General features: G+C 40.4%; 1 protein-coding gene across 1 annotated transcript in view; it reads right to left on the bottom strand.

Annotated features, from left to right (window-relative positions):
* The window catches only part of LOC106589753 (zinc finger matrin-type protein 4), a 139,511-nt gene that overhangs the window by 11,385 nt on the left and 108,367 nt on the right, over positions 1–19,759 (bottom strand). Inside the window, exon 6 of the mRNA XM_045710423.2 lies at positions 10,482–10,578. Coding sequence (XP_045566379.1) covers positions 10,482–10,578 — 97 coding nt within the window. The remainder of the gene's footprint in view (positions 1–10,481; positions 10,579–19,759) is intronic.

The following is a 19,759-nucleotide window of genomic DNA, read 5'->3' as shown; positions in this document are numbered from 1 at the left end:
TCTCTCTTCTCTCTCTCTCTCTCTCTCTTCTCTCTGTCTCTCTCTCTCACTTTCTCTTTTCTCTGTCTCTCCCTCTCTCTTCTCTCTCTGTCTCTGTCACGTCCTGACCATAGAAAGCTGTTATTTTCTATGGTAGAGTAGGTCAAGGCGTGACAGGGGGGTTTTCTAGTTTAGTTTTTCTATGTTGTTATGTTCTATTTTTGTATTTCTATGTTGGGTTTTGTTTGGGATGATCTCCAATTAGAGGCAGCTGGTCCTCGTTGTCTCTAATTGGAGATCATACTTAAGTAGGTGTTTTTCCCACCTGGGTTTGTGGGAGATTGTCTTTGAGTTAGTGTATGTTTCACCTCTGCGTCACGGTTTGTTGTTTTGTTATTCAGTTTATTTATATGTATTGCATAGTTTCACAGTAAAAATAAATGTGGAACGACACACACGCTGCACTTTGGTCCGCTCCTTCCTACGACAACCGTGACAGTCTCTCTTTCACTCCACTCCACCCCCTGGCTCCATCACTCCTACAGGGGACATTGTTTATACAGTTACATATCAAGATATCATTTTTTATTTTTGTATCGTTTTTACAATATCGCAATATTATTTTTGCGGTTGTTGACTGTACCTGGATGAAAACTCCAATATTATTCCTTCATAGCTTGTGCCAATTTTCTTCAGCACTTTTACTTTCATGACTGATAAAAACACTTTACTCATGACTCTCTCTTGTCCTTCTGCAGCAGACATATGGTGAGCAATGTGTTTGGAACATTGAATCGCAATAAAATCACAATATCGAATCACAGTACATATAAAATCGTGAGAATCACAAAATATATCGTATCGACACCTAAGTATTAGGATAATATGTCTGGCAATTCCAGGCCCTACTCCTCCCACTCCCTTGCACCACCACCCTCCCTCTATCCTCTCCATCCCTCCACCCTCCATCCCCTACTCCTCCCCTCTCTGTCTTCCTCTTTCCTCCCCTCTCTGTCTTCCTCTTTCCTCCCCTCTCTGTCTTCCTCTCTCCTCCCCTCTCTGTCTTCCTCTTTCCTCCCCTCTGTCTTCCTCTTTCCTCCCCTCTCTGTCTTCCTCTTTCCTCCCCTTTCTGTCTTCCTCTTTCCTCCCCTCTCTGTCTTCCTCTTTCCTCCCCTCTCTGTCTTCCTCTTTCCTCCCCTCTCTGTCTTCCTCTTTCCTCCCCTCTCTGTCTCTGTCTTCCTCTTTCCTCCCCTCTCTGTCTTCCTCTTTCCTCCCCTCTCTGTCTTCCTCTTTCCTCCCCTCTCTGTCTTCCTCTCTCCTCCCCTCTGTCTTCCTCTTTCCTCCCCTCTTTGTCTTCCTCTCTCCTCCCCTCTCTGTCTTCCTCTTTCCTCCCCTCTCTGTCTTCCTCTTTCCTCCCCTCTCTGTCTTCCTCTTTCCTCCACTCTCTGTCTTCCTCTTTCCTCCCATCTCTGTCTGTGAGAGGTAGTTAAACTGTCACAGTGAGTTTGGCTGGCACCACCAATTTCATAATTCATTATGACAGCAACGTGAGCTGGAGAATCTACTCAGACATTTAAGACAAAGTCAATCCAACTCTCCCCAAAAGCCACCATGAAAGAGCTGTTGTCTCATCCATCTGAAACAAAGTGTATCTGTCTTTAAAAGGCCTTTCATTCCCATCACTTTATACATCATTAAGGATACTACCTCAAACTACAAACATGCACGCACGCACACACAGACATGTATAACTAATTCAGTCCCATTCAAAATCCTATTTCCCTAATCCTTAACCCTAAACCTAACCCTAACCTTTTCCCCAACCTTAACCTGAAAATCTAATGTTAACCCTAACCCTAGCTCCTAACCCTAAATCTAACCCTAGCTCCTAACCCTAACCCTAAAACTAACCCTAGCTCCTAACCCTAACCCTAAATCTAACCCTAGCTCCTAACCCTAAATCTAACCCTAGCTCCTAACCCTAAAACTAACCCTAGCTCCTAACCCTAAATCTAACCCTAGCTCCTAACCCTAAAACGAACCCTAATCCTAAAACTAACCCTAGCTCCTAACCCTAACCCTAGCTCCTAACCCTAACCCTAAATCTAACCCTAGCTCCTAACCCTAAAACGAACCCTAATCCTAAAACTAACCCTAGCTCCTAACCCTAACCCTAGCTCCTAACCCTAACCCTAAATCTAACCCTAGCTCCTAACCCTAACCCTAAATCTAATCCTAGCTCCTAAACCTAACCCTAGCTCCTAACCCTAAAACTAACCCTAGCTCCTAACCCTAACCCTAAAACGAACCCTAGCTCCTAACCCTAACCCTAATTCTAACCCTAGCTCCTAACCCTAACCCTAAAACTAACCCTAGCTCCTAACCCTAACCCTAAAATTAACCCTAGCTCCTAACCCTAACCCTAAAACTAACCCTAGCTCCTAACCCTAACCCTAAAACGAACCCTAGCTTCTAACCCTAACCCTAAAACGAACCCTAGCTTCTAACCCTAACCCTAAAACTAACCCTAGCTCCTAACCCTAACCCTAAAACGAACCCTAGCTTCTAACCCTAACCCTAATTCTAACCCTAGCTCCTAACCCTAAACCTAATTCTAACCCTAGCTCCTAACCCTAAACCTAATTCTAACCCTAACACTAATTCTAAACTTAACCCTTAGAACTAGAATTTTACCTTGAGGGGACTAACAAAATGTCCCCAGTTGGTCAAATGTTGTATAGTTAAGTATAGTTAAACACATCCGCACACACACACAGACACACACACTGCCTCCAACCACAGTCACAGCTGAGTTCATAATGAATTCATGTCTTATATTAGACTACTATCATTATCTTTTCGGCCTCCAGAAATCAATTTCTCTCACATTAGTGCTTGTTTGTCTCTGCAGATAAATCCCTATTACTTCATTTACCAGCTATGGAACGCCTTTACTGTCTGCTGTATGGAATTGGTCTGTTCAAGACAGTATCATTATACACGCACACACACACACGTAAAGCATACACACACACACACACACACCACACACACACACACACACACACACACACACACACACACACACACAGACACACACACACACACACACACACACACACACACACACACACACACACACACACACACACACACACACACACACACACACACACACACACACACACTTGACAGGCAACATGTTGCTGAGCAACTCATTGAGTGGGAGGACGCTGAGAGCAGAACCATGTGTGTTTTGTTTCTCATGATTTGGTTGGGTCTAATTGTGTTGCTGTCTTGAGGTTCTGTGGGGTCTGTTTGTGGTTGTGAACAGAGCCCCAGGACCAGCTTGCTTAAGGGACTCTTCTCCAGGTTCATCTCTCTGTAGGTGACGGCTTAGTTATGGAAGTATTGGGAATCGCTTCCTTTGGTGGTTGTAGAATTTAACGTCTCTTTTCTGGATTTTGATCATTAACAGGTATCGGCCTGATTCTGCTCTGCATGCATTATTTGGTGTTTTACGTTGTACACGGAGGATATTTTGGCAGAATTCTGCATCCAGAGTTAAATTTGGTGTTTGTCCCATTTTGTGAATTCTTGGTTGGTGAGCGGACCCAAGACCTCACAACCATAAAGGCCAATGGGTTCTATAACTGATTCAAGTATTTTTAGCCAGATCCTAATTGGTATGTTGAATTTTATGTTCCTTTTGATGGCATAGATGGCCCTTCTTGCCTTGTCTCTCAGATTGTTCTCAGCTTTGTGGAAGTTACCTGAGGCACTGACGTTTAGGGCGAGGTATGTATAGTTTTTTGTGTGCTCTAGGGCAACGGTGTCTAGATGGAATTTGTATTTGTGGTCCTGGCAACTAGCTGTTTTGGAACACCATTACTTTTGTCTTACTGAGATTTACTATCAGGGCCAAGGTCTGACAGAATCGGTGCAGAAGATCTGGGTGCTGCTATAGGCCCTACTTGGTTCGGGACAGAAGCACCAGATCATCAGCAAACAGTATAAATTTGACCAGATTCTAGTACGGGTGCTGCAGACTCTCTCTCATGCTCTCGCTCTCTCTCTGTTTCTCTCTCTCTCTTTCTCTCTCGCGCTCTCTCTCTCTCTCTTTCCCTCCTCTCACCCTCATCTCTGTAAATCTTTCTCCTCTCTCTCGCTTCTCTCTGTTTCACACTCTCCTCTTTCCCTCTCTATTTCTCTCTCTCCTCTATCTCTCTCTGTTTCTCTCACTCCTTTCTGCTCTCTCCCTCCTCTCTCCCTCTCTCTGTCTGTCTCTCTCTCTCACTTTCTGTCTCGCTTTCTCTCTCTTATTTTTGTTAAATTAAATTCCATTCAAAGGGCTTTATTGGCATGGGAAATATTTGTTTACATTGCCAAAGCAAGTGAAATAGATAAAAAACAAAAATTTAGTTTGATCAACTTCTCTCCATAGTGTTATCAACTTCTCTCCATAGTGTTATCAACTTCTCTCCATAGTTAGTGTTATCAACTTCTCTCCATAGTTAGTGTTATCAACTTCTCTCCATAGTTAGTGTTATCAACTTCTCTCCATAGTGTTATCAACTTCACTCCATAGTTAGTGTTATCAACTTCTCTCCATAGTGTTATCAACTTCACTCCATAGTTAGTGTTATCAACTTCTCTCCATAGTGTTATCAACTTCTCTCCATACTGTTATCAACTTCTCTCCATAGTGTTATCAACTGCTCTCCATAGTTAGTGTTATCAACTTCTCTCCATAGTGTTATCAACTTCTCTCCATAGTGTTATCAACTTCTCTCCATAGTGTTATCAACTTCTCTCCATAGTTAGTGTTATCAACTTCTCTCCATAGTTAGTGTTATCAACTTCTCTCCATAGTGTTATCAACTTCTCTCCATAGTTAGTGTTATCAACTTCTCTCCATAGTTAGTGTTATCAACTTCTCTCCATAGTGTTATCAACTTCTCTCCATAGTTAGTGTTATCAACTTCTCTCCATAGTGTTATCAACTTCTCTCCATAGTGTTATCAACTTCTCTCCATAGTGTTATCAACTTCTCTCCATAGTTAGTGTTATCAACTTCTCTCCATAGTGTTATCAAGGTCTCTCCATAGTGTTATCAACTTCTCTCCATAGTTAGTGTTATAAACTTCTCTCCATAGTGTTATCAACTTCTCTCCATAGTTAGTGTTATCAACTTCTCTCCATAGTGTTATTAACTTCTCTCCATAGTTAGTGTTATCAACTTCTCTCCATCGTGTTATCAACTTCTCTCCATAGTGTTATCAACTTCTCTCCATAGTTAGTGTTATCAACTTCTTTCCATAGTGTTATCAACTTCTCTCCATAGTTAGTGTTATCAACTTCTCTCCATAGTGTTATCAAGGTCTCTCCATAGTGTTATCAACTTCTCTCCATAGTTAGTGTTATAAACTTCTCTCCATAGTGTTATCAACTTCTCTCCATAGTTAGTGTTATCAACTTCTCTCCATAGTGTTATTAACTTCTCTCCATAGTTAGTGTTATCAACTTCTCTCCATCGTGTTATCAACTTCTCTCCATAGTGTTATCAACTTCTCTCCATAGTTAGTGTTATCAACTTCTCTCCATAGTGTTATCAACTTCTCTCCATAGTGTTATCAACTTCTCTCCATAGTGTTATCAACTGCTCTCCATAGTTAGTGTTATCAACTTCTCTCCATAGTTAGTGTTATCGACTTCTCTCCATATTGTTATCAACTTCTCTCCAGAGTTAGTGTTATCAACTTCTATCCATAGTGTTATCAACTTCTCTCCATAGTTAGTGTTATCAACTTCTCTCCATAGTGTTATCAACTTCTCTCCATAGTTAGTGTTATCAACTTCTCTCCATAGTGTTATCAACTTCTCTCCATAGTGTTATCAACTTCTCTCCATAGTTAGTGTTATCAACTTCTCTCCATAGTTAGTGTTATTAACTTCTCTCCATAGTTAGTGTTATCAACTTCTCTCCATAGTGTTATCAACATCTCTCCATAGTTAGTGTTATCAACTTCTCTCCATAGTGTTATCAACTTCTCTCCATAGTTAGTGTTATCAACTTCTCTCCATAGTGTTATCAACTTCTCTCCATAGTTAGTGTTATCAACTTCTCTCCATAGTTAGTGTTATCAACTTCTCTCCATAGTGTTATCAACTTCTCTCCATAGTTAGTGTTATTAACTTCTCTCCATAGTGTTATCAACTTCTCTCCATAGTGTTATCAACTTCTCTCCATAGTTAGTGTTATTAACTTCTCTCCATAGTTAGTGTTATCAACTTCTCTCCATAGTGTTATCAACTTCTCTCCATAGTTAGTGGTATCAACTTCTCTCCATAGTTAGTGTTATCAACTTCTCTCCATAGTTAGTGTTATCAACTTCTCTCCATAGTGTTATCAACTTCTCTCCATAGTGTTATCAACTTCTCTCCATAGTTAGTGTTATCAACTTCTCTCCATAGTGTTATCAACTTCTCTCCATAGTTAGTGTTATCAACTTCTCTCCATAGTTAGTGTTATCAACTTCTCTCCATAGTGTTATCAACTTCTCTCCATAGTTAGTGTTATAAACTTCTCTCCATAGTTAGTGTTATCAACTTCTCTCCATAGTGTTATCAACGTCTCTCCATAGTGTTATCAACTTCTCTCCATAGTGTTATCAACTTCTCTCCATAGTTAGTGTTATCAACTTCTCTCCATAGTGTTATCAACTTCTCTCCATAGTGTTATCAACTTCTCTCCATAGTTAGTGTTATCAACTTCTCTCCATAGTGTTATCAACTTCTCTCCATAGTGTTATCAACTTCTCTCCATAGTTAGTGTTATCAACTTCTCTCCATAGTTAGTGTTATCAACTTCTCTCCATAGTTAGTGATATAAACTTCTCTCCATAGTGTTATCAACTTCTCTCCATAGTGTTATCAACTTCTCTCCATAGTTAGTGTTATCAACTTCTCTCCATAGTGTTATCAACTTCTCTCCATAGTGTTATCAACTTCTGTCCATAGTTAGTGTTATCAACTTCTCTCCATAGTTAGTGTTATAAACTTATCTCCATAGTGTTATCAACTTCTCTCCATAGTTAGTGTTATCAACTTCTCTCCATAGTGTTATCAGCTTCTCTCCATAGTGTTATCAACTTCTCTCCATAGTTAGTCTTATCAACTTCTCTCCATAGTTAGTGTTATCAACTTCTCTCCATAGTGTTATCAACTTCTCTCCATAGTTAGTGTTATAAACTTATCTCCATAGTGTTATCAACTTCTCTCCATAGTTAGTGTTATCAACTTCTCTCCTTAGTGTTATCAACTTCTCTCCATAGTTAGTTATCAACTTCTCTCCATAGTGTTATCAGCTTCTCTCCATAGTGTTATCAACTTCTCTCCATAGTTAGTCTTATCAACTTCTCTCCATAGTGTTATCAACTTCTCTCCATAGTGTTATCAACTTCTCTCCATAGTGTTATCAACTTCTCTCCATAGTTAGTGTTATTAACTTCTCTCCATAGTTAGTGTTATCAACTTCTCTCCATAGTGTTATCAACTTCTCTCCATAGTTAGTGTTATCAACTTCTCTCCATAGTTAGTGTTATCAACTTCTCTCCATAGTGTTATCAACTTCTCTCCATAGTTAGTGTTATCAACTTCTCTCCATAGTGTTATAAACTTCTCTCCATAGTTAGTGTTATAAACTCCTCTCCATAGTTAGTGTTATCAACTTCTCTCCATAGTGTTATCAACTTCTCTCCATAGTGTTATCAACTTCTCTCCATAGTTAGTGTTATCAACTTCTCTCCATAGTGTTATCAACTTCTCTCCATAGTGTTATCAACTTCTCTCCATAGTTAGTGTTATCAACTTCTCTCCATAGTGTTATCAACTTCTCTCCATAGTGTTATAACTTCTCTCCATAGTTAGTGTTATCAACTTCTCTCCATAGTTAGTGTTATCAACTTCTCTCCATAGTTAGTGATATACAACTTCTCTCCATAGTGTTATAACTTTCTCCATAGTGTTATCAACTTCTCTCCATAGTTAGTGTTATCAACTTCTCTCCATAGTGTTATCAACTTCTCTCCATAGTGTTATCAACTTCTGTCCATAGTTAGTCTTATCAACTTCTCTCCATAGTTAGTGTTATCAACTTCTCTCCATAGTGTTATCAACTTCTCTCCATAGTTAGTGTTATCAACTTCTCTCCATAGTGTTATCAACTTCTCTCCATAGTGTTATCAACTTCTCTCCATAGTTAGTTATCAACTTCTCTCCATAGTTAGTGTTATCAACTTCTCTCCATAGTTAGTTTATAACTTTCTCCATAGTGTTATCAACTTCTCTCCATAGTTAGTGTTATCAACTTCTCTCCATAGTGTTATAACTTCTCTCCATAGTTAGTTATCAACTTCTCTCCATAGTGTTATCACTTCTCTCCATAGTGTTATCAACTTCTCTCCATAGTTAGTGTTATCAACTTCTCTCCATAGTGTTATCAACTTCTCTCCATAGTGTTATCAACTTCTCTCCATAGTGTTATCAACTTCTCTCCATAGTTAGTGTTATCAACTTCTCTCCATAGTTAGTGTTATCAACTTCTCTCCATAGTGTTATCAACTTCTCTCCATAGTGTTATCAACTTCTCTCCATAGTTAGTGTTATCAACTTCTCTCCATAGTGTTATCAACTTCTCTCCATAGTGTTATAAACTCTCTCCTAGTGTTATCAACTTTCTCCATAGTGTTATCAACTTCTCTCCATAGTGTTATCACTTCTCTCCATAGTGTTATACTTCTCTCCATAGTTAGTGTTATCAACTTCTCTCCATAGTGTTATCAACTTCTCTCCATAGTGTTATAACTTCTCTCCATAGTGTTATCAACTTCTCTCCATAGTTAGTGTTATCAACTTCTCTCCATAGTGTTATCAACTTCTCTCCATAGTGTTATCAACTTCTCTCCATAGTGTTATCAACTTCTCTCCATAGTGTTATCAACTTCTCTCCATAGTGTTATCAACTTCTCTCCATAGTTAGTGTTATCAACTTCTCTCCATAGTTAGTGTTATCAACTTCTCTCCATAGTGTTATTAACTTCTCTCCATAGTGTTATCAACTTCTCTCCATAGTGTTATCAACTTCTCTCCATAGTTAGTGTTATCAACTTCTCTCCATAGTGTTATCAACTTCTCTCCATAGTGTTATCAACTTCTGTCCATAGTTAGTGTTATCAACTTCTCTCCATAGTTAGTGTTATAAACTTATCTCCATGGTGTTATCAACTTCTCTCCATAGTTAGTGTTATCAACTTCTCTCCATAGTGTTATCAGCTTCTCTCCATAGTGTTATCAACTTCTCTCCATAGTTAGTCTTATCAACTTCTCTGCATAGTTAGTGTTATCAACTTCTCTCCATAGTGTTATCAACTTCTCTCCATAGTTAGTGTTATCAACTTCTCTCCATAGTGTTATCAACTTCTCTCCATAGTTAGTGTTATCAACTTCTCTCCATAGTGTTATCAGCTTCTCTCCATAGTGTTATCAACTTCTCTCCATAGTGTTATCAACTGCTCTCCATAGTTAGTGTTATCAACTTCTCTCCATAGTGTTATCAACTTCTCTCCATAGTGTTATCAACTTCTATCCATAGTTAGTGTTATCAACTTCTCTCCATAGTTAGTGTTATCAACTTCTCTCCATAGTGTTATCAACTGCTCTCCATAGTTAGTGTTATCAACTTCTCTCCATAGTGTTATCAACTTATCTCCATAGTGTTATCAACTTCTCTCCATAGTGTTATCAACTTCTCTCCATAGTGTTATCAACTTCTCTCCATAGTTAGTGTTATCAACTTCTCTCCATAGTTAGTGTTATCAACTTCTCTCCATAGTGTTATCAGCTTCTCTCCATAGTGTTATCAACTTCTCTCCATAGTTAGTGTTATCAACTTCTCTCCATAGTTAGTGTTATCAACTTCTCTCCATAGTGTTATCAACTTCTCTCCATAGTTAGTGTTATCAACTTCTCTCCATAGTTAGTGTTATCAACTTCTCTCTATAGTTAGTGTTATCAACTTCTCTCCATAGTTAGTGTTATAAACTTCTCTCCATAGTGTTATCAACTTCTCTCCATAGTTAGTCTTATCAACGTCTCTCCACAGTTAGTCTTATCAACGTCTCTCCACAGTTAGTGTTATCAACTTCTCTCCATAGTGTTATCAACTTCTCTCCATAGTTAGTGTTATCAACTTCTCTCTATAGTTAGTGTTATCAACTTCTCTCCATAGTTAGTGTTATAAACTTCTCTCCATAGTGTTATCAACTTCTCTCCATAGTTAGTCTTATCAACGTCTCTCCACAGTTAGTCTTATCAACGTCTCTCCACAGTTAGTGTTATCAACTTCTCTCCATAGTGTTATCAACTTCTCTCCATAGTTAGTGTTATCAACTTCTCTCCATAGTGTTATCAACTTCTCTCCATAGTTAGTGTTATCAACTTACTTGTTCTGGTGCTTGGAGCCCCGGAGGTGTGCGTGGTACTGTTCAATGGAGTTCAACACAACACTACATACACTGCAGGAGTATCTGCTGCGGAGACCTGATGAGAGACAAACACACAGACGTCATCATCACTGTTGTCGCCATCATCACCACTTTCATCTTCATCATTGTTGTCGTTGCCGTCGTCATCATCGTCATTGTGAAGCATATCTAATGTATATATGAAGAATTGGGGGAGCCAGGCATGTGCAGCGCTTCTGAGATAGGTGTGTGCATGTGTGTGATGAATTGAACAGCGCAGAAACAGATGTGAGCTAATTAGACAGTTTGCAGGTGGTCGAGAATGAAGGGACAAAAATAGACAGAGGAAGAAGAGATGAAGAGAAAAAAAGAGAGAGCGAGGGGGGGCAGAGGGAGATAGGGAGAGAACAAGTGAGATGTGATATAGGTGGGGCAAGAGCGAGGGGGAGGGTGAAAAGGAAATTGAGAGTGAGAGAGAGACAGCGAGAGAGAAAGATAGAGACAGCGAGTGAGAGATAGAGACAGCGAGAGAGAGATAGAGACAGCGAGAGAGAGACAAAGTGAGGATGAACGAGAGGAAAAGAAAAGGGAATGAGTGGAGAAAAAGGAGCGACAGGGAAAGAGAAAGTGAAAGCGGGGTTAATGATCACTGGGTAAATGCTCTGTCTTGTCTCGTTGTGATCTCATGGTGAGCTGCCTGTAACATCTACAGGACACTGCATTCATCCCGAAAACTGCATTTGTAACAAGGGGTGTGCCAAGCAATCTGAAAAAAGTAAGGTAGACAGACAGTAGCGTTGTAAACAGGAAGAGATGAGCCTGTGTAAGTGATAATCTTTAGTTTTTTTACAAAACCCATCCCTAGTAAGAAATGTAATCAGATATCACTTTGCACATCATTTCATGGTGGAAAGACATGCCATGCATAGTTAATGAGTGTCTAGGAGGCAGTCTGAGATTTCCCACTTATAAAGCCCAAATATATCATACTTTGAATAAAACGACGACTTATCAATTTTTAATCGTTGTACAACATCATGGGTAAGCTGTGGTCTTTAAGCTGAAAAACAAGATATTTTGCTGTCCTTGGCCGTTTATACTCACAACTAATATTTTTACCATTTGAAAGAAAACATGTATGTGCACAAAGTATCGTTTGAATAAAGTGACCAGTTTGTATTTTTACCTCACTGAGAGGGTATAACTAGACAGGGTTAGATTATCTTTATGGCCCTCCCCACTGAGACTGCTGGTATATCTAGAAATGCAATGTCATCCAGAGAACACAATGCTTCTTCTACACAGTGTCCTGTACATTCACATAACCAGAAAAATTATTGGTTGAAGGGCCTTTACCATCCCTACAATCATTGTGGGGTGTGTGTCTGTGTATGTGCGTGTGTGTGTGCTCATTCCTCTACTTTTATTACTGTCTGTGAGATTTACAAGTTGTTGATGTGCTCCGTGACCCTTTGACCTTTCAATGTGGTTAGTGGCAAAGCATGTTGAAAGATGAAGTACTAATATACACACACCGCTCTTGGAGGAAAGACAGGTCATTGATGACATGAGGCCAGGATTGTATAATGTAGCATATCACTGTCCCGCAGCCCTCAGATTGGTGTGTGGTCACACAAACAAACACACACACACACACACACACACACACTTAATGTCCCTTTCTGAAGCTATTGAAGACATGTTGTCATTAAGAAGACAAAACTAAGCCTGGTGAGAAATGTTTGGGCTTAAGGGTTGATGGTGTGTGTGTGTCTCTCTCTCTGTGTGTGTGTGTGTGTGTGTGTGTGTGTGTGTGTGTGACAGAGATGATTGGTGTCATCCTCCTTTGTTCCTCCTCAGCTTATTTGTATTTGTATTTATTAAGGATCCCCATTAGCTACTCTTCCTGGGGTCCAACAGATTTTACAAGACATTAAGTGTGTGCCCTCTGGGCACTTCTCTACTACAACACACAATCCAGGTGACGTGTGTGTAGAGTGTAGTGTGTATGTTATTTGTGTATAGTGTGTATGTTATGTGTGTTTCTACCTGGTTGTGTGACTCTTCACAGTCCTTGCTATTCTTTTTCAAAATCTAAATTTACTGCTTGCATCAGTTACTTGATGTGGAACAGAGTTCCATGTAGTCATTGCTCTATGTAGTACTGTGCACCTCCCATAGTCTGTTCTGGACTTGGGGACTATGAAGGGACCTCTGGTGGCATGTATTGATGGGTATGCATTGTGTCCGAGCTGTTCGCTAGTAGTTAAAACAGACAGGTCGGATCATTCAACATGTCAATGCTTCTTACAAAAGCAAGTAGTGACTACAGTGATCAGAGCATGTACATTAGAGCATGGGACGGTCGGAGTACAAGTCCAATCAAAGTATGCGAAACGGAGCACGGAGGTCAATTCTCGAATGCGTAATCAGTTTATACATATTTTGAAGCATGCATCGATGCACGCTTCAATGGAAAGTACGCAGTAGAAATATGGCACAACCACGTAAAATATAATGCAACATTTCTTGATATGAACGGCGGCCATTATTTGAGCTGAAGCAAGAGGAAATACACACAGACCGAAAGGAAATGTTGCCTAATCACGTCTCATATGTTGCCTGACTAGAATATTTTATCTTGATACATTAATAAATACATGCTGTGTTAATGTTGGCATGTTTACATACCAGCAATACCCACTGTGATGTGCATAAATCACAAGCCCATAGTAAGTCAATAGGGCTAACTGGCTAGCTACTACTGTTAGTTAGCTACTACTGGTAACTAGCCAGATAGCCACAAATAATTATTAGCTAGCTAGCTACCCACAAAGATTTGGCATCTACCCATTAGTTTCAGGTCCTTTTGGCTTGTATTACTATCTGGTTAGTGTCACATCTGCTCCTGCTCCTCCCCTCCGGCGTACGACGTCACCAGAGTACTAAGCACCGGTCCTGGGAATCATCATTACGCACACCTGGACTCCATTACCTTCATCACCTTTATATGTCAGTCTCCCCAGTTCACTCACCAGTTGGTATTGTTCTTGTGTATCGGTGTACTGCCTTATGTTAGTGTCGTGTTCTTGGTTTTGTTGTTTTATTAAAACGTTTCACCTGCACCTGTTTCCTACTCACCGCCCCATCATTACAGTTAGCTACATTATTTCCATTCACATGTAGCTAGCTGATAGTTTGCTTTGTGTATATCTTGTTTCGTCTCTATTGCCATTGTTCTAGCTGGAAGAAGGTTCATGCACTCGGAGCATGAGAGTGTGGAGCATGGCAGCATGCATTTTGAGAAACACCCAATCTCTCCTCTGCTTTGAGCAATGAGAGGCTGACATGTATATTCATTATGTAAGTTCTATGTGTACATCTAAGGGCCAGGCATGCTGCCCTGTTCTGGGCCAGTTGTCATTTTCCCAAGTCCCTCTTTGTGGCACCAAAACTAGGACCCGCAGGACCTGCCTTGTTGATAGTGTTGTTATGAAGGCAGAGCAGTGCTTTACTATGGACAGACTATGGACAGACTTCTCCCTATCTTAGCTACTGTTGCTACTGTTTTGATCTAAACAGTTTACAATCCAAGCAGTTTAGTCACCTCAACTTGCTCAATATCCACATTATTCATTACAAGATGTAGTTGAGGTTTAGGGTTTAGTGAATGATTTGTCCCAAATACAATGCTTTTAGTTTTTTAAATATTTATAACCAACTTATTTCTTGACAGCCATTCTGAAACTGACAGCAGCTCTTTGTTAAGTGTTGCAGTGATTTCACTCACTATAGTAGCTGACGTAAATATATTGTTGAGTCATCCGCATACATAGACACATGGGCTTTACTCAGAGCTAGTGGCAGGTCATTAGTAAGATTGAAAAAAGTAAGGAGCCTACACAGCTGCCCTGGCAAAGGCCTGATTCTACCTGGATTATGTTGGAGAGGCTACTATTAAACACCCTCTGTGTTCTGTTAGACAGGTAACTCTCAGTCCACAATATAGCCAGGGGTGCAAAGTAAAGCCATAACACATATGTTTTTTCAGCAGCAGACTATGATCATTAATGTCAAAAGCCGCACTGAAGTCTAACATAACAGCTCCCACAATCTTTTTATTATCAACTTCTCTCAGCCAATCATCAGTCATTTGTGTAAGTGCCGAGCATGTTAAATGCATGTTAAATGCCCTTCTGTATAAGCATGCTGAAAGTCTGTTGTTAATTTATTTACTGAAAAATAGCATTGTATCTGGTCATACACAATTTTTACTAAGGGTTGGTAACAGGCTGATTGGTCGGCTATTTAAACCAGTAAAGGGGGCTTTACTATTCCTGGGTAGCAGAATGACTTTTGCTTCCCTCCTGGCCTGAGGGCACACACTTTTTTGTAAGCTTAGAATGAAGAGATGGCAAATAGGAGTGGCAATATCGTCTGCTATCATCCTCAGTAATTTCCATCCAAACTGACAGACCCAGGTGGCTTGTCATTGCTTATGAGAGCACATTAATCTTTTTTTTGGGGGGGGGGGGTGGAATGTGTGTGCGTGTGTCGTGTAACTTTACTATCACAAGGACTCACAAGGATAGTAAAACAAGGAACACTTGACAAGTGGGGACATTTCGCTGGTCCCCAAAGGAAATATGCTAATTTAGATTTAGAGGTTAGGTTTAGGGTTACAACTAGGATTAGGGTTACAATTAGGGTCAGGTTTAGTTTTAGGGTTACGAGTTAAGATTAAGGTTAAGGTTAGGTTAAGGGTTAGGGTTAGGTTTAGGGGTTACGGAAAATTGTATTGTCACGATTGTCGTTGGTAATGGAGGACCAAAATGTAGCAGGTATGTGTACGCTCATCTTGAAATTTATTAACTCAGAATGAACACACCAAAACAACAAAACGAAACGAACTTACGAACAACGAAACAGTCTTGAAAGGCTCACTCAGCAAAACAAGAAACAATCTCCCACAAATACACAGACAAACACACCCAACTAATATAGGACTTCCAATCAAAGGCAACACCACACAGCTGCCTTCAATTGGAAGTCCACCCCAATTAACTCAACATAGAAACAGATTACCTAGACTAAACATAGAATTACATAAACAAGGAACAGTGCCCAAAAACCCCGGAATACATAAATCAAATGCCCTTTTAGAAAAAACACCACCCCGAACCACATAAACCAAATACCCTCTGCCACATCCTGACCAAACTACAATAACAATTAACCCTTATACTGGCCAGGACGTGACATGTATTTTGAATGGGAATACATTGTTTGATCCCCACTTGGATAGTAACACCAATGTGTTTGTGTGCATATGTGTGGATATGTGTGTGTGTGTGTGTGTGTGTGTGTGTGTGTGTGTGTGTGTGTGTGTGTGTGTGTGTGTGTGTGTGTGTGTGTGTGTGTGTGTGTGTGTATGTGTGATGTCCATGCAGCGTGGTTGTTACCATTTTTTATTCATGTTTCCAGTACGGTGGACCCAAGCTGACTACATGCTCTTCATGTGACCCCATGGTGCGTAGGTAATAAGGTACTCATGGTAATTACACACAGAGAATGTATGTGTGTGTGTGTGTGTGTGTGTGTGTGTGTGTGTGTGTGTGTGTGTGTGTGTGTGTTGTTTTGTGGGTGTGTGTGTGTGTGTGTGTTCGTGTGTGTTGTTTTGTGGGTGTGTGTGTGCTGGTGGGTGGGTGTGTGCTGGTGTGTGTGTGTGTGTGTGTGTGTGTGTGTGTGTGTGTGCTGGTGTGTGGGTGTAGGTGTGTGGGTGCGGGTGTGTGTGTGTGCTGGTGTGTGTGTGTGTGTGTGTGTGTGTGTGTGTGTGTGTGTGTGTGGGTGTGTATTTGTTATAATTCAAGCATAGGAGAGGCGACTCAGATAAAGCAGTCTGTGTGTATGCAGATGTAGGAGACTACTAGATGGTAATAGAACTAGAACTGGGATTGAACCCGCGATCCTGGGAGCCATAACGCCCTAACAAGCCGTGAGCCTACTAGATGGTAATAGGCGCTCATGTTGCCCCTAGTGGCAGGGGTATTGAAGGCATCTCCCGACGTCCTGGGGACGTGGACAGACTTTGAATACTGAAGTCGATCTGTTGTGACCTGGCTGGTGTGTGTGTGTGTGTGTGTGTGTGGTGTGTGTGTGTGTGTGTGTGTGTGTGTGTGTGTGTGTGTGTGTGTGTGCGTGTGATTTAGAACACAGAGAAGTGTGTCTGATTAATGGCACAGCTTGTTTCTATAGACAGAACTGATCTCTTATTTTCACCTTAGCCACCACTGTACAATATAAAGCATAGCTTTATCTGCAGGCATGCACGCACACACACACACACACACACACAGAGAGACACACACACACACAGAACTTTGTGAGTGTGTGAGTGTGTGAGTGTGTGGGTTTCTGTGTGTGTGTGTGCGCGTGCATTTGTGTTTGTGTTTTTATATGTATGTGTGTGTGTGTGTGTGAGTGTGTGTGTGTCAGCTGCACTGCATGGGAAGCTAATGAAGATGATGAATGAGACATGACAAAACAAAAACCCCGCTAGTAGTCCTCACACACACACACACACACACACACACACACACACACACACACACACACACACACACACACAACATACAAAAACACACTCACACACACACTCACACTCACACACACACTCACACACACACACAAACACTCACACATACAAAAACACAAACACACACACACACACAAACAAACACACACTCACACACAGACACACACACACACACACACACATGACTCTGTCAGACACACGTACACATACACTCACAAACCCACACACACACACAAACCCACACACACACACACGCACACACACACACACACACACACATACACACACACACACACACTCACACCTACACCCACACAGACATAGGCAGACACACACATGCATGCATAAGACAGACACAGGACAGTGAAAGAGAGGGAGGGGGAGGAATGTGGAGCAAAGAATATGATTCAAAAACAAGAACAGCGGGACTGAGAAAGGAATAGAAGTTATCACTTTCTCCTTGGTTGGTCGGTCTCTCACACACCTGGGATGTCACACCTAAAGCAGTGATATCATCCAATCAGAGGTGAGATGATAACTTCATGTGTCATCATAGAGATGCTGTTGTCAACCCTCACCATCACACACTTCTGTAATGACTAACCATGAGACCTGAAGACTTTCCTTAGCTCCCCATAGATAATACCTATAGGTTTTAGCTCAGCTGGCTAAAACAGCCTTGGTCAGGCATAGGGTTGCAAAGCTACCGGTAATTTACCAAAGTTACCGGAATCTTCTGTAATTTTGGTAATTAACAGAAGATCTACAGTATGGGATTCGATCCTACCTTTGGTAATTTATACTTTACAGTTTTTTACAATCACTTTGGCCCTAATTTCAGAACCTTGATGTCATTTTTCAAAACTCTAGACACAAAACTCACAACCAATGATCAAAATGCACATTTTTCAAAACTCTAACACTTTTTCCAATTGTTTGGATACAATACACATAAAGCTAAGATCATTTGTTCATTAAACTAAAATCACCTGTTCAAAATGACTTAACATCAAAGTATTACCATTTCAAAATGCAATTCACACATTACATCTGAGATGACTGTCTATTCATTTCATTACAATGATCTAACTATCAATTGATACAACTGCTCAAAATGATAAGTGACTGTTGCATTACTCTTAATGCATAGTTTTATGGAACCTGACAAACAATATTCCATGTTTAGATCATGAAAGTTTCAGGATAACGAGATCCATTGACACCAGTTACCGTGGAACATGAACCAATTGGACTACATTATCTATGGATGTAATATTTCATAATTCTTTATCAGACACTGTTTCTATGGTCCCATGTACCACTTTTCCAGACCATGTTTTCAGATTTGACATTATTGTACACTCTAGGCCACTTTATTAGGTACACTTTTGCCTCCACAACAGCCTGAATTATTCATGGTGTTGTACATTAAGAGATGCCATTCTGCACACCACTGTTTTAAAGCTGTTATTTGAGCATTTGTGGCCTTTCTGTTAGCTTGAATGAGTCTGGACATTCTCCTCTGACCTCTGTCATTAACAAGGTGTTTTTGCCCACAGAAATGCCGCTCACTGAATGTGTTTAGTTTATCGCACCATTCTCTGTAAACTCTAGAGACTGTAGTGTGTAAAAATCCCAGGAGGGCAGCTGTTTCTGAGATGCTGGAATCACCATGTCTGGCATCAACAATCATACCACGGTCAAAGTTGCTTAGATTACTCATCTTGCCTGTTCTAATGTTTGGTCGAACAACATCTAAAGCTCTCTACTCTATATACTCTATATATTGAGTTGCAGGCAGCCACATGAATGTAACCTTCCTTGATGAGCTTAATCAGGTCTGTAGAGCTGATGGCATGACCTATGTCATTGTGTGGGATAATGTCAGGTTCCACCATGCTCAAATGGTGAAAGCATGGTTTCAGGCCCAACCACAATTTACCACCCTGTACTTACCCCCATACTCTCCTTTCCTTAACCCGATTGAGGAATTTTTCTCCACATGGAGGTGGAAGGTATATGATAGGCGCCCTCACGAACAAGCCACCCTTCTCCAGGCCATGGATGACGCATGCAATGACATCACGGCAGACCAGTGTCAGGCCTGGATTCGCCATGCCTGAAGATTCTTCCCAAGATGTTTGTATTTCATCAATAAATTTCAGATTTTGTTCAAAGATTCCAATGTGTCTGTAGTATTCTCTCTACTAGTCCTTTTACAGTGATGTATTTACGTGAAGTAGCATAATGAAACGTGTCATATTTTCTACTACAATATTTAATGATTGTACGAACAACTACACAGTGAAACTATCAGAATCTTCTGTGTGGGTGATCTAAATGAATGTTCCTTTGGTATATCATGGTAGATGAGTTATTTGAACCAATGATTCTGCAAGTGCAAGGTTTCTTTAAAGATATGAATGCACAAATATTGTCACGGTTGTCGTAGGAATGAGCGGACCAAAGTGCAGCGTGTGTGTCGTTCCACATTTTATTTATACTGTGAAACTATGCAATACATAAATAAACTGAATGACAAAAAAACAACAAACCGTGACGCAGAGGTGAAACATACACTAACTCAAAAACAATCTCCCACAAACCCAGATGGAAAAAAACCCTACTTAAGTATGATCTCCAATTAGAGACAACGAGTACC

The sequence above is a fragment of the Salmo salar genome, chromosome 28, assembly GCF_965601325.2.
Source record: "Salmo salar chromosome 28, fSalSal1, whole genome shotgun sequence".
NCBI lineage: Eukaryota > Metazoa > Chordata > Actinopteri > Salmoniformes > Salmonidae > Salmo > Salmo salar.
This window is presented reverse-complemented; position numbering and strand designations above follow the sequence as displayed.